Here is a 14,515-nt window from a genome sequence, read left to right as displayed (position 1 = left end):
GGCCGGTGTGGCCAGAACGCTCTCACCCCGCAGCCTCTCCCCCATGGCACAATCTTGTCACAAGGGCCCTTCTGTCCATCTGGACGGCCCTGCACCCGGCCCGCCCCACGAGTGTCTCTGAATACCTTTTCCTTTAACACGTCAAATGCTAATGTCACAGCCACAGAAATCTCGTGGTGTGAGCTCCGAGAGAAAGCAGGCCACGCCGCTCACCGCGTCCTCCCTCTGCTTGGGGCGCTCCCCACGGCCCACCATCACCGTTGCCCTCCGACCTTTGGTGTGACATCTCCAATGTATCCTCCCAAATTCAACGCAGACCACATCTCTCCCGGAGCAGTGCTTGCCAAGCAGAGAAAATTACAGTAAACACAACCATCGGTGGGCGGTCAGTGTTTTAGGAAATGAATTAGGATGGAACGGAAAATACCACGAGTATGGAGAGTGTAGGTATTGTTTTGTGAAACTGTCATGTCACATGTGTGCGTGTGTGTGCATGTTTGTCCTAAGGACAGCACGGGAAACCTGTAAACCCACTACGGGAAGTTTCCCTGGCCCACCCTCCCCGCGCCCCACACCTGCTGCCCGGCCTTCGGCCCCCATCATGGCACCCACCACTCCGCGCTGTAAGTGCTGGTTTCCTCATCTGTTTCCCAAACCAAGCACACATTTCCAGGGGACAGAAACCGTGTGTCTTGTTGAACTCCCCTCCTCCAGCGACAGCATCTAGAAGGTGCTCAAGGCATAGACGCTGGACGAAGGAAGGCCCACAACACGAGAGGAGATCAGGATGGACGGGATGAAAGGGAACGCATCACGTTGTAAAAAGTCACATCCCTTTTAACAGGATGAAAGGCTTCCGTCAAAGGGGGGAACTTAGAGCTAGAGAGGCAGGCATCCCTGGGGGGCAGCAGGGACTATGAGCGAGAGGGAGCCCCTCCCTGGCCCGGCGGGCGGACCTCAGCCCAGCACCCTCGGGACCAGGGCTCCTGCCTGTCCTCCCTCAGGCTTTCAGGAGCGCCGGGTCTGCAGCACCTGCATGCCAGCAAAGGGAACCCGGACGCTGCACTGGGAAGATACGGAGAAGGAAGTCAGACCGTTTTAATCGGGAATAGAAAATTTACGAAAAAAATCCTGCTGCACACAATCACATTACAGCCTCTGGCGAGGGCTCCTCACTGAGCCACCCACGGGACTGGGTGAGGTGGCCTGGCCTGGGCACCATTCCTGCCTGCTTTGGTTTCCTCTGCACCGGGTGTGTGTGCGCACGTGTGCGTGTGAATGAAAGTGTGTGTGTGTGTGTGTGTGTGTGTGGCACGTGGGTACCGCACACGCATGTGTGTATGTGTATGCATGTGTGTGGTGTGCATGCATGTATATGGTTGTGTGGTGCATGTGTGCATACGGTGTGTGTGTGTTTCTTGTGTGTGCATGGTGCGTGTGTGTGTGTGCACGGTGCATGGTGCGTGTGTGTGTGTGCACGGTGCATGGTGCGTGTGTGTGTGTGCCTGTGCAGGTCCCTCGCGCCCATAGCAGGTTCTGAGCAGCTGCGACCACAGACGCCATGGCCTCTGTATCGGCCCAGTTGGCCAGGACCCGAGGTGAAGGGGGGATGCTGGTGACCATTTCTGCTTCAGGCCCTCTAGTGGCTCCTGGGAAAGGGTTCTCCGGTTCTAACAAGACCTCATGGGGTCTTGGGAGTTCCCCCTCCTTGTGCAGGATCAGAAGATCCTCTGAATCAGGAAGGATGAGCTCATATTGGAACGTGCACTGACCCGCAGGAAGGCAGTGTTTGGGGTGGGCGGTGCAGCTGCAGACTGCAGGGCCCAGAGTCTCCCTGGGTAGCAGGGCCATCTGCTGAGCATCTGGTCTTGGGAGCTTGTCTTGCTGGGGGGACATGAGAGGGAGGAGTAGGGTTGGGGAATCTGACCTCAAAGGACATACTTGATCCACTCTCCTCTTGTTGATAGGAATGAATCGGTTTTGCTGATGATAATTAACTATGCAAATAAAATGAATTATACTCATTGTTATCTTGCTCAAAGTCCACCCTGAGGAGACCAGCCCCTGGACCCGGAGTTTGGAGACACAAGACTGGGTCCTTGTCAGGTGATGGGCAGGGAGACAGCTTACCAAGGCCCAGGGCGGTGCACAGACCTGGAGGTGCCCCACGGAGGACAAGGAGGATGCTCTCAGGGACATGTGTCCCTGCCTGGCTGGGCTCCACCTAGGGAGAAGACTCTGCGTGGGTTTGAGGCCGCGCTCTTTGCGGGTTCGGGGACACCAGCGCACAACCCAGAACAGGGGTGACAGGGCGCATCTGGGGAAAGGGCCCAAAGCACCCTGTACTTACAGTAAACTCTGGGCCTCGGTGTTGCAGGCCTCGGCGGAAAGGAGTCAGGGCGCCTGGGGCCCACGGGCTACGCAGCCCAAGTCCGAAAACTTCGCGCTGGCCAGGCCAGTCCTCCCCGCGTGGTGCCCAGGCAGCGGGCGCGCCCGGCCGTCTCTGTCGCCATCCAGAGGCGCGGCTTGGGCGCGGCGTCCCTTCCGCCTGCCTCCTCCGCCAGTCCCGGGGACCGCGCCGGGACCCCGCGGCGTCGGGCGCGCGCACCGGGCGCGCCCCTCCCATTGGTGGCCGGGCGCGCCGAGCCCGGGCGCGCAGCGACGCCCAGAGCCGCGGGGCCGGCGTCCCCGGGCTCGGCGGGCGCGGGCGCGGGCGCGAGCTCGGGCACGGGCGCGGCGCGGGGCGGGCCGGCGCGGGGCGCAGTGGGCCAGAGCCCGGGCGCGGCGGTGGCGGCGGCGGCGGCGGCGGCGGCGGCGGCGGCGGCGGCGGCGGCGGAGGATGGCGCGCGCGGGGCCCGCACGTGGAGGCCGGCGCGGGGGCGCGGGCAGGGCCGGCTGCTGAGACGCGCTGCTGCCCCCCGCGCGGGCGCCGCGGCTTCAATGGCGCCATCGCCCAGGACCAGCAGCCGGCAAGATGCGACCGCCCTGCCCAGCATGTCCTCAACTTTTTGGGCGTTCATGATCCTGGCCAGCCTGCTCATCGCCTACTGCAGTGAGTATCGCGCGGCCCGGGCCCCCGCACGGCCCTCCAGCCCCGGCTCCCCGGCCCTCCCCCCAACCCCGGCCCCGGTTCCCCAGCTCTGGTCCGGGCCCCGGCCCCGGCGGCCGCCAGGAGTCGGTGCGGAGTTGCCAGTTCGCGGTGCGCCGTCCCCGGGTCCCGCCGCCAACGCCTGGGCCAGGAGGGAGAGGGGCCGCCGGGGCTCCCGGCGCTCGGGCACTTCGGAAGCGGGCGCCGCCGCGGAGCCTTTCGCCCCGACTCCGGGGCAGGGCCCCGGCGCCAGGCCCCGGGTGGCGCGGCGATGCCCGGGGCTGCCCGGTGTGCTGCCGCCTCTCCCGGCCCTGGCCGGCCGCGCTCCGGAGGCGGCGGCAGGTCCGGGGCCGGCGGGCCGCACCGCTGGGGATGTCGGCGGAGCGTCCTGCCCCGCGCTTTCCGCGGGCGACACTCCCGCCGGAGACGAGGGGCGACGCGGCGGCCGAGCCAGGAGCGGGGTACCTCCAGCGGGAGCGGGGCTCGGGCTAGGACGCGTGGCTGGAGCCTCTGCCTGCCGGGGAAGCCGACTCGCCAGGCGCTTTCTTGAAAAAGAGAAGTGAGGGGTGGGGTATGTGGAGAGGGTCCGCCGCCGCCGCCGCCGCGGTTATTTCTGGAGTCGTGTCCGGGGACCTGAGCCGCTGACCCTGCTGATCTGGTGCGGGGCCGCGGGTTCGGGGCTGGGGTGGATGCGGGGGACCGGGGACAGAGACAGGCTCGGGGGCGGCTGGGGTGAGTGGGGGGTTGTGGGCTGGGTGAAGGAGGGGTGGTCGGAGTCCCGGGCGCAGCCTTGGGCTGCGGTGGCGGGGCGGGGGGGTTGGTGGTCAGCGCTCCGGGCGCACGCTCGCAGTCCGACAGGGTGGTGGGGAGTGGCCAGAGTCCTGGGCGCGGGCTCGGGGGCTGGGATGGCGCGGGCTGCTCGGTTCCCCGGCCGGCCGCTTGGCACAGGCTCCTGGTCCCTTCCCATCCTAGCGGGAGGAGAGGACGGGCGCTGAGGAACACCTGTCATGGAGAACTGCCATGGGCGCGGGAGGTGATGGAAAAATATGGATTCTTAAAAAAAAAAAAAAAAGAGGCCAGCGCCGCGCCTGGCTCCCGCGCCACCACCTCGAAGTCCCGGCCTCCCCGCTCGCAGTCCGAACCCTCCGGGGCCTCCAGAACGAGACCACAGCGGACCACGGGGACCCAGGCGGCGGCGCGGTCGCCGAGTCCTGGGACAGCCCAGCCCGCCGGAACCGCCAGGGAGAGCCGTGCGGGAGCAGGCATGGCCCTACTTCTTTCAGCCCCGTTGTGCATTGCCCACAATTGCAGGCGACGGCTGGCGCCCTGCGTGGGGAGGGGACGCGTGTCGGGAAGGCCCCCAGCGGGGTCGTGACCCGGACTGCCCAGCCAGGCACCACCAGCACTCGCGGGGCGGTCTGGGGGGGCCGGGGGCTGGGGCTCGGCGCGGCCATCTCGGCCCTCCGGCTGCGTTCACAGGGTTCCTTGGTGATGTGCAAAGGGCTGGTGATAGATAAAGTCCCGGTACTGCCTTGGGTGCCGTATGAATGCTCTTCCTGGTGGCATGGGGGGAGAGAGGGCTCATTCAGCAGTGTTGGGAAGGGGACTAGCTCCCTGAGCGTCCCCTGGGGATGCTGTCCTTGGCCAGCGCTGGCGACAGGTCCTTGGGTCCCAGGTGCGAACCCAGGACAGCAGCTGGGCGGGGAAGCAGCCCTTCAGGTGAAGAAAAGAGCAACCGCTAATGGTTAAGTATAGGACACACTGGCGGTGGTTTCAACACTCCACACCCCCACGGCTAGCCTGAGCCTCCCTGGTTCCCGCCGTGTCAGTGCACTCCCCACCACCTGCACCTGCACCTCACTGCCACGCTCACACCCTCCCAGGACTGCTGCCTGCCCCAGGTCTGGGTCGCGGCTGCCCAGAAACACCATGACACCCGAGATCCCCGCCCGCGCACTCAGCCCACCCTTAGCAGCCTCCCTGGTGTTCTACAAACAAATCTTCCACCGGGACAAGGACATTTGCTAAAATGTCTGATTCAGAAGAGCAGAAATCGTTAATAATGAAAGCTTGGGTTAACCACATTTTCATGGTGGTTGCCATTTCCATGTAATGGAGTAATTGACAATAAGATAAGACGTTTTCAGACACACCCCATTTCACCGGAAATGCACTTGGAAAAATTAAAACATTTTACAAAAATACAAAATGGACATAATAATAATTTATAGCATGGAACAGCAGTCCTGCAGGAAAAAAAAACTTTTTTTTTAGAATTGATAAAGCAAATAAAATGCAAATGAAACCGTTCTTATGATTTCCGTTCTCTTTTCCAATATATCTGGGATGAATAAGAATAGTTAGAATCCTTGTTTGTAAATTGTTTTTGTTATCAGTCAGGATTTTTATTACCCAAAATGTTTTTGTGTTATGAAGCAGATATATTTGTATCATATTAATTAGGGAAACTGATAAGTATCATACAGGATTCAATTATCCTCCCTATTAAATCTGAGCATTTCTCTGCAGCACATAAGGTGTTCACTTTCTAGCGCGGCGTAAGGAAAACTGGATTATTTCTTGGCCTGGTTTTCGGTTAGGGGATGTTTTGTTCCAGGGCCCAGTCAGCTGAGACTCATAGCTAAGGAGATGGGCTCCACCCTCTGGCTGGAGAGGGACCTGCAGTCCACCAATTAGGTTAGTTGCTATAGTGACAGTCTTGTCATTTTTCTCCCATTGGGGAAGAATTGCCAGGAAAAGCGGAGAGAGAAGGGGGCCCTCAATGGCTTTCTCCAAACGCACACTCGGTAGTCTGGGGACGTCCTGTTGATGGCGGGGCTGGCGCCTCGTTGGTTTGGGGATGATGAGCTTGGAGAAGGTTGGAACTCCTTCGTCTTGCCTGGGGAACTCTGTGTCTTGGAAGGACCTGGTGTCTGCCATCGGCCCCGCGGCATATCTAGAGCAGAGGGCTTGGCTTGGATGGATGTGGTTCTCGGAAGGAGTTGGGACTGCTCTGGGACCACCAGAGGGGTGTGACTGTGTTGGGGTGTCTGTCCCTGAGGATGTGGTTGTTTTTCCTCGCGGGCTTACGGCACCAGGGGTCCCCCACAAGCAAGAGGGATGGGGGCCATGATGAGCTGGTGGGATGTTGTGGGACGCTGAGCCTTGACTTGGACACTTGTGTGCAATATTTAGTCCGAAGGTGGACAGCTCTGTGCTGCCCCACGGGGAACAGCTTGGCAGACAGACATGCCCGGCATGTAAATCTTTCTGACGGAATTTTTTTCCCAATTGAACCCATCAAAACTGACTTGTGGCTCTGAGTTCAATCTCACATCCTCGGCTGCAATGATGAGACGTTACCAACAACTTCCGAATTGTGTTTAATCCATTAGAATACTAACCGAGCGTGGGCTCTCTGCTGTTGCATTTTCTTTATAAATATAATTTATTGCATAGTTAGGAGAGATTAGAATATGGTACTTTCCCGCTATTCAAATTTTATTTCTGGAGTTCTTGGAGAGGTAAATTTGAAAATACTGGGCTTAATGAAGTGATGCCATTCAGAGGTTTCTCTCTCATCTCGGCTCTTTTTTTTTTTTTTTTTCCTTTTCTCCTGTGTGTTTTTATTTGATGAAGTTCTGGCTGGAGAGGATGTGGTGTTGGTTTCTTTCAGCTTCATAAAGATAAGTCACCCTCTCTTTGTGGGATTTGTATTAGCTGAGCCGGATGCCCAAGCATCAGCGAGGTAAAGGGTTTTGTCCATGGAAGCATCCTCCTGAGCACAGACCCCCCGGGGAAAGGGTCCTGGGGAACAGTGTTGGGAAGAGGGCAGCCCACAGCCTTCCAGGACTGTCTCCAACATCTCTCTTGCCAGTGAGGACAGAGGACTGCGGATCCCAGAAAGGGGGCTGCGTCCCGCTGTGGGCTTGCCGGGTCTGCTCGGCACCGGGCTCCTGGCTGAATCCCACCCTGGGAGATGCTGCTCGGGACTCGCCACTCAACATCCACAGAATGACGTGTGTAGATCAACTTTTGTGGCATGAAGTATTTTCAGGTGACTTTTATGGGCGTAATTATAGGGAAATGTTATGATAATGTGGCACTAGAAAAGGGAAGAAAAGCAAAACATTAAAATCCCCATTTCTTTATATAGCTTCGCAGCTGCGCCGATTGAGAAGGGCTCCTTTCTGCATTAAAATGTGGTGCTCTGGAGTTAATGACCTCTACAGAATGCCACCTGTCACCCAGAGCGCCACGGGTGACGGCCGAGAGATGGGGAGGAGATTGAGGGTCTCCTGCTTGTGGGGGCCTGGACTGTTGTGGAGTGAGAGCTGCAGGGAGGGCGAGGGCCTGTGGGCCTGCCCATTGTCTTTTCTTTGGGGTGGGGGGCTGTCCCTGGCTGTCAGGAGGCTAACAGAATCTGGTGGTGTCCCTTCCCAAATTCTGCTTTGCTCGCCATGCACAGACCCTGGGAGCTGGAGTTCGGGGCGCCAGGGCGACCCCAGAGCCCTGTGGCTTCTGCAGGGCATCCCTTGGCGCTGGAGCCCCCCACCCCAGAGCCCCACGGAGTGCTCCCAGCTCCCGTAGGGGAGGCTGCTGCCTTTCATACTCTGGTCCAGAGCTTCCCGGACCTGGCCCAGGAGCGCAGACTGAGACTCCAGGCAGGCAGCACAGACTTGCTGGCTGGCCAGGCCTTCCAGAAACGCCAAGCGGCCGGCCGCACATCGGGGCAGCTGTTCTCCTCTCTCCACCCTGGCCAAAGTGGTGGAGGGCTCCGGAGGCTTTGTAACCCACACTTATTAAAATGGCTGCCAGGGTCGAGTGTGCAAGCACTTTTGTCTGCAACTAGGCGAGCAGGACTCCTCCGGAATGCCCTGCTCCCCGCAGCCCTGGGGAGGCCCTGGCCCAGCTCCACTCCAGCGGTGTCCTGGAGAATGGTGGCCTGGGCCTGGTGGGACGGTGGCCACTTAGCGAGAGTCTCCTTGGGAGAGAGCTCTTGTCCCCCGGAGCTGTGGTCTCCTGCCGTGGGCCAGTCTCCCCCATGGAGGGACTGGCCCGGGGGCCCCCGCCCCGGCACCTGGTTTTCCTTCCATATCTGTTAAGGAAGGCAGGAGTGGCTGAGGGCCAGCCCCAGGCATCTGTGGAGACTCAGTCTCCAGTGCATTCTGGTAACTAGGAATTAAGCCCCTGGGAAGGAGAGGTGGCTGTGCTTGTGGCCCCCTGGGCCTGGATTCCAGTGGGGGCCAGACGGCCGGCACAAAGCAAGGCCAGTGCGGCAGGGGACACGCAGTGCTCGGGGAGGTCCAGCCTTGGGAGGCCCGGACTGCTGTCGTGGTGGGACCGCCACCCTCTCTGGTCACAGCCAGTCCCAACCCCGGACTGGCAGGCGCCCATCAGGCGTGGCAGGCGGCAGCCTAGGGTCCGGCCCCGAATCCCCTTTGTACCCCACAGTCTTCTCTTTCCCTTCAGCAGGGCCTCTGCATCGGCGGTCCCCGTGTTTAGCCCGCGTGTATGGTCTTTCTCCGAAATGCATCTTGCTGTCCTCCAGGTCTGCCTTCACTGCCGTGACCCCAGCCCCCCTGGACACATCAGCATTGTCCTCGGTGCTGCCTCTGCCTACAGGCTGGCCATCCTGAGACCCTCACCTATGGCTCCCCGTTGAGTGAAAGCTCTGCACCCTCTCCTCCCCATCGGTGAGCGCTCCCTCCTTGCTCAGGTCCCTCCGGGCCTCCCAAGGCTGGACCTTCCCTCCACCGTGGGGCCTCCCCTCCCAGGAAGGCGGTGTGCGTGCCTGGTTCTCACCTGCGCCACCGGGTCTGTCTAGTTCACCGCCTGTTCCGCTCACTGCCTGCCAGGTCCCTTCAAACACCCCGCAGTGCTGCTGAATGCAGGCAGCAACCCTGAGCTGGACCGGTGCTGTCCCCAGCGCTACAGAGCCTCCTCCTCCAGGAAGCCTCCCCTGAACACACTGCCTCACCCCCTCTCCAGCGCAGCGCGCCTTCACCTGGATGCTCGCTTCCTCCTGTTTTAGGCCCTGAGCCCTGTGTGTGACTTGTGGCCACTAGAGGGTCAACTGCCTGATTCTCAGGGCAAACACTCATTGATTCCTGGCACCCTGAACTGTGCGAGGTGACTGGGGCAGGACTGGAGGCCTGGCTGAGGGTCTGCGAGGGTGGGCCAAGGCCTGGAGGCGTGGCTGGAGGGCTGGGGCGTGGCCAATGGCTGGGGGCGTGACCGAAGTCTGGGGGCGGGGCTGGAGAGAAGTCTGAAAGAGGAGTGGCTGGATCCCTGAGGGTCAGTCTGTTTCTAAAGTGTTAGAAGTGACCAAAGGGATTTAAAAGGGTGGGGAAAAGAGGGAGACTGTGTGGAACCCTGATGAAATGCTCAGTATTTTGTAAAGCATCCTTGGTAGGTTGTTGCACGTTGCAGGAAGCGCTCCCGTGACCCTCCCCTCCTCCACTTGGCTCCGGCTTTGCAGCCTCCAACACCCTTTGCACCTTGAACAGTTGTCCCTTCTTGTACCCTGTGGTTCAGGGTTTCTCTCCTCAGCACTGTGGACACGGGGCAGGGTGGTCTCTGGGCGCTGTGGGGTGTTGGGCAGGATCCCTGACCCTCGCCAGCAGGCCGGGACCCCTGCTCTATTTCGTGGGTTGCCACTCAACCCGCCTGCACTGGTATTTCCTGGTTTGTGCAGGAAGACTGTGGTCCTGGGGCCCAGCGCTCACGGGGTGTGAGGGTGTTCAGCCCCCCGCACCTTCCCCAGCAGGTGCACCTGGCCTGACTTCTCCTCTCCACTCATCCAGCACTTCCCGGCCCTTCCCAGCCGAGCCCAGACTGTTGGAAAGGCTGTCTGCTGGGAGAGGAGGTGTCTCCGCACGTTTCCCCGCGCGTCTGTTTTCCAGAGCTGGGAACCCGCGCTCTCAGTCTGTTGTCTGTGTTGTAGCTTCTCCACGTGTAGCCGGTGGGGATAAGGCCATTTGGAGGCAGTAGACTCACTCCTGATCCTGCGGTGACCCGGGAGCCCGTCCACCCTCCCTGTCACCGATCCACTTACTTAATCACCCGCCTCTCCAAGGGACCATCCAGTCCCTAGGCATGATTCAGAGATTTCTGTCTAGAGCTCAGTGGAACAAATCTCCTAAGTGCCTTTCCCTCCAGAAAGTTCTGCCCCTGGCAGGACCTTGCTGCCTAGAAATGCCTTAATTTCAGTCCTTCTGGGGGAAGCCGGGAGCTGCTACCCCGGGGGGGCTCCAGCTTGCCCCTCCTGCCGCCTTGTCTCTGGGCCTTGGCTGGGCCCCAGGAGTGCCCTGCAGGGAGAGTGGCGCCTGGAGTCCGGCAGAGCATGCAGACCCACCACCCACCAGGATGCCCCGTATGACTCAGGACGTCAGCATTGCCAGTGCCATCTTCCTGACATTCTTCCCCCCTTCCTTTCAGGGGGAAAATGAACCCTCCCTCCCTAGTCCCCGAACTGTCTATGGGGCACGGAGAAGTCACTTAGCTCACACACATGGGGGTGCTGCTGTTTATGTGGGGCAGTCCCGTGAAACGTGCGTTCTGGTGCATCAGACGGCACTCCTGCAAACACACACACAAACACACACACACACACACACACACACACATACACACGCGTGCGCGCACCTGCAGGACAAGATCCACAGGTGTGGCCCATCACGAGTGAGAGATGGCCTGACTGGAGACCTCTCTCCCCCCGCCCCACTCCTCTGTGCTGTGTCTGTCTGTGTTTCTGCACACAGGTGTGTGCACGTACATGTCTACAAACAACACGGACACATGCTACGGCCTCCCTTTGGGGGCCTCAGTTTCCCTCCCAGAGCTGATGGTGCTCATCACTGTGCCAGGCCAGGAATTTGTCACAGTAAGAGCAGAGCTGAATCCCCTGGGCTGCAGGGTCAGACATGGAGGCCGAAGATGGCGAGGCAGGCTCGCCTGGGCCCTCCCCGCCGCCCCCCACCCCAAGCCCCAACACCACGTTACAGGGACTGTTGTTTGCTTTCTGCCTTAGCTCTGTGGGCTGAAGGGCCAGTGGGATTTCACCCGTAGTTCACATGATGAAGTAGGAACATTGCTGGACAAACAGCTCTAGTGTGCTTTCAAACAAGGGCTGGGTCAGTCGGGTCACCTGGTGCAGAGACAGCTCCCTGCACATCGATGACCCGATATCCCTGAGCACACAGGGTGTGCAGGGGAGCCTTCCCGCCTAGGGGAGCCCGCAGCACCGGTGCTGTGCCCACTTCCGCCCTGGCTGAGCTGGAGAGTAAACCTTGTCAAAGCATTCCTTGACATGCAGCGGGCATGACAGGCTCTTCCCATAATGCGGTGGCTGATTGAGAAGTGAGTCATCCGGGGTGTGGCTTGTAGTAACGCTCCTTGGGAGCTGGGTCCCCCTTTCCTTTGGTCCCTGCCCTGACTGACATCCCCCGTATCAGAGTGAAACCTGCCGCAGCCGCTTCGGGGCCCCCTGCCTTGCAGACCGGGCCAGGGGGGGCCAGGGGGTGCATCGGGGTCCTGCGGTACCGCCCAGGGGGTGGCTGGTGCCGGGCGTGTTTCCTGTTCACCCTGGAAGGGGAGAATGAGGAGAAACAGGGGCACATGCTTGGGGTCCCAGCAGGGGCACCGCCCAGAAGGTCTGTACTCACCATCCTATCCCGCTGGCTGCCGAAGCTCCTTCCCTAGGGCGCACTGTCACTCTGCCCCCAAGGCCTCCGTCTGGAGCCCCCGGCCTCCAGACTAGCCAGTCAAACCCTCCGGGGCCTTTGGTGATGTCATGGCCCTGACGGGGCAACGGGGACCCAAGCAGAGAGGGCGAGCCTGGGGAGAGTCTCCTTTCTCTGCCCTGGAGCAGCAGACATGAGCAGGAGGGTGAGCCTGGCCCGTCTTCCCTCGGCTCCCGCGCTGGGTCCCAGGCCCACGTGCTCAGCCGTGGAAGCAGGGCTGCCGGCCCCCTCGTGGGCCCCTGCAGGGACAGCCCTTCCCCCAGAGGTTCCCACCCAGTCCCACCTGCCTTGTCTCCGTGTCTTGGACTTCAAGGGACGGGGCCGGTCCGTGCCTGCAACCTTGCTGACCGCCCGGAGGGCTGGTTTCTCATTCCCTCGCTTCTGCGAGCTTGCCTGAGGTTCAGGAGCAGCCAGGCCGGCGGCCGTCACCGAGTTCGCCCACGTGCTCTAAAAGCCCACTGGATGAGGGAGAATGGAGCGGTCCACCTGGCTCGGTCCACCTGGTGGGACACCAGGTGGCTCAGAGCTGTGTGCCAAGGGCCATGGTCTCCTAACGACAGGCAGTCGGGACAGAGTTGGGGAGAAACGCATTTGCTGTCTTTGCAACACCTGCTCGGATTGGTTTGACTAAAAGGAAAGTTGATGTAAGCACTCCTGTAACCTTGAAGCTTTGGGGTTCCACGGCGGGGGAGGGGGTTGAGCCGCTCTGTGGAGCGCTTCCACAGTGTGATCTGTTTTCACAGTTGAAATGCTAATGCCTTGGAAGCTGTCTTAAATGCCGCTGGACTCACATGAGTGGCCTCTCTTTCAAAAAAGCACTTTGGCTCTATTTTCGAATTATTTTCTCCTGTAGTATATCCATTACCTGAGAGCACATCCCCAGGTAGAGCTAAATACCCTTAATGGCTTGTATAGGACTCGTGTTAATTAATTGAGGCTAATTTACGTTCCTCGGCTGCTGCATGTGGGTGGCAGAAGCACGTGGGCCACAGGAGCCACTTGGGGCCTTCCGTGGGCTTCCGTGCACTCAGCGTGTTTCCCTTCATCACTGGCTTCTTTCGGGGGGGGCTTTGCTGGCTAGAGGAATGCTCTGTGTGGGGAGACCCATCACGACCTTGGGCTCCCTGCTGGAGAACCGGCCGGGGTCGCATCTGGTTGAACCCGTAGGTGGCGTCATGAAAACAGGGCCTAGCACCAGGGGTGCGGGGAACCCCGCTGTCCCATCCGGCCACACCACACGGACTCCACGCAAAGTTCTCCAGACCCGGGAGCAGGCTTGTTAGGGAACCCCTGACGTTTTCTAGCCACCGATGTGGGACGGGAGCTCCCCAGACTAAGAGCAGAATTACCTCGGAAAGCGCCCGGGACATTGGAATGGGTGGGCAGCCCGTGGCCTTTCGAGTCCATCTCAGCCCGTCTGGGTTTTGTGAGACATGGGCCAATGCCGCCTTATAGACCGCAGGCCTCGCGGACGTCGCTGTCATCAAAATTAGCGTGTTGTTCCTAATAGAAATGCGTTTGCCGATCTGGTCAGCGTTCGGTCTTTGCCTCTGTCCTCATCCTGGGGTTCAGATGTGGAAAGGGGGGCCTTTCCTAAAGACGGCAGGCACGTGAAGCCCAGACCTTGCCACTGGGGGGCCGCTGGCCTCCTCCAGCCCTGACGCCCAGGAGCCCGCGGACGTGGCGCATGCTGCCTCACTGGAGGCCGTGGTCATACAGGTTCGCAGGAGGCTCCTCACGGTCACGCTCTCGGGGGTCAGATGGTTTCTGTCTGTTGCACTCTGGGAAGTGGCCGGGACCCCCAGAGGCGAGGGGTCTTAGTCCACGCAGCACGTCAGCACCACCCACCGTGGCCTGGGGGTGTGGGGCAGTGAGCCTGCTGACGGGGACCAGGACCTTGGAGAAGAGGTTTCCTGTACTCCACAGGCCAGGTCTGGAACCTTCCTCAGGCCGTGTATTCACAGCCGGGGGTGGGGGGGGCAGACCTGAGACTGGGTTTGCCCTCTCTCCATTCTTGGGGCCAGCGATGGGGCAGGGGCACCTCGGAGACACAGGAGCAAGATTTGGCACCATCGAGTGGATGTGTGAGCAAGAAGGTTCCATGGGGTGGACCAGGCCACCCATGAGGGGTGATGCTCGGCACCGCCTCGTCCTGCCCCGTGGGGCTGGGGCCCAGTGAGGCCAGCTCACCTGGCAGGGCTGTGGGCTCTGAGGTGGAGGTGCCCCAGCTGCCTCTTACGGTGGCAGGCGGGGGGCTCCCGTTGCCCCACCTGGGGCTGGTTCAGAAGTACGGTCATGCTAGGGGCAGCCGCCGCACGGGCGACAGGGGCCCTGAGAGCGAACACACGTCCTGAGTCTCACCTGAGCCTCTGGAGCCTGTCGGGCCTGGGCCGCGAAGGGGCGATGCGTGAGGGACAGGAGCCCCCCGATGTCTCCCGTGCGGCTGGGAAAGGCGGCGAGCCCTGGTGCGTCTGCGGGTCAGAGGTGAAAAGTGCCACCGAGGTCTCGGGTTTACCTGAACGGGCCCGTGGACTGTAGAAGGACCTCTTTCTATGATGTTAGTCCTGGATTTCTTACTGTTGCAAAACAGTGACGGGGCAGATGTAACTCACTTCAGTGCCCCCTCCCGCCCCCCAAGACACTCCCGCGGGCCCTGGAGTTCCCGGGGCTGCCAGGCACGGGA

The 14,515-nt window shown here is 60.7% G+C and overlaps 1 protein-coding gene across 1 annotated transcript in view; it reads left to right on the top strand.

Moving 5' to 3' along the window:
- The first annotated feature begins 2,843 nt into the window (after positions 1-2,843).
- The window catches only part of TAFA5 (TAFA chemokine like family member 5), a 200,324-nt gene continuing 188,652 nt past the window's right edge, over positions 2,844-14,515 (top strand). The window contains exon 1 of the mRNA XM_035729078.1: positions 2,844-3,052. Within this exon, the coding sequence (XP_035584971.1) occupies positions 2,941-3,052 (112 nt within the window). The 5' untranslated portion in view covers positions 2,844-2,940. The remainder of the gene's footprint in view (positions 3,053-14,515) is intronic.

This window comes from Zalophus californianus, chromosome 9 (genome assembly GCF_009762305.2).
Source record: "Zalophus californianus isolate mZalCal1 chromosome 9, mZalCal1.pri.v2, whole genome shotgun sequence".
NCBI classification, from domain to species: Eukaryota; Metazoa; Chordata; class Mammalia; order Carnivora; family Otariidae; genus Zalophus; species Zalophus californianus.
Note: the sequence above shows the minus strand (reverse complement) of the source record. Positions and strands in the feature narration are given on the sequence as shown.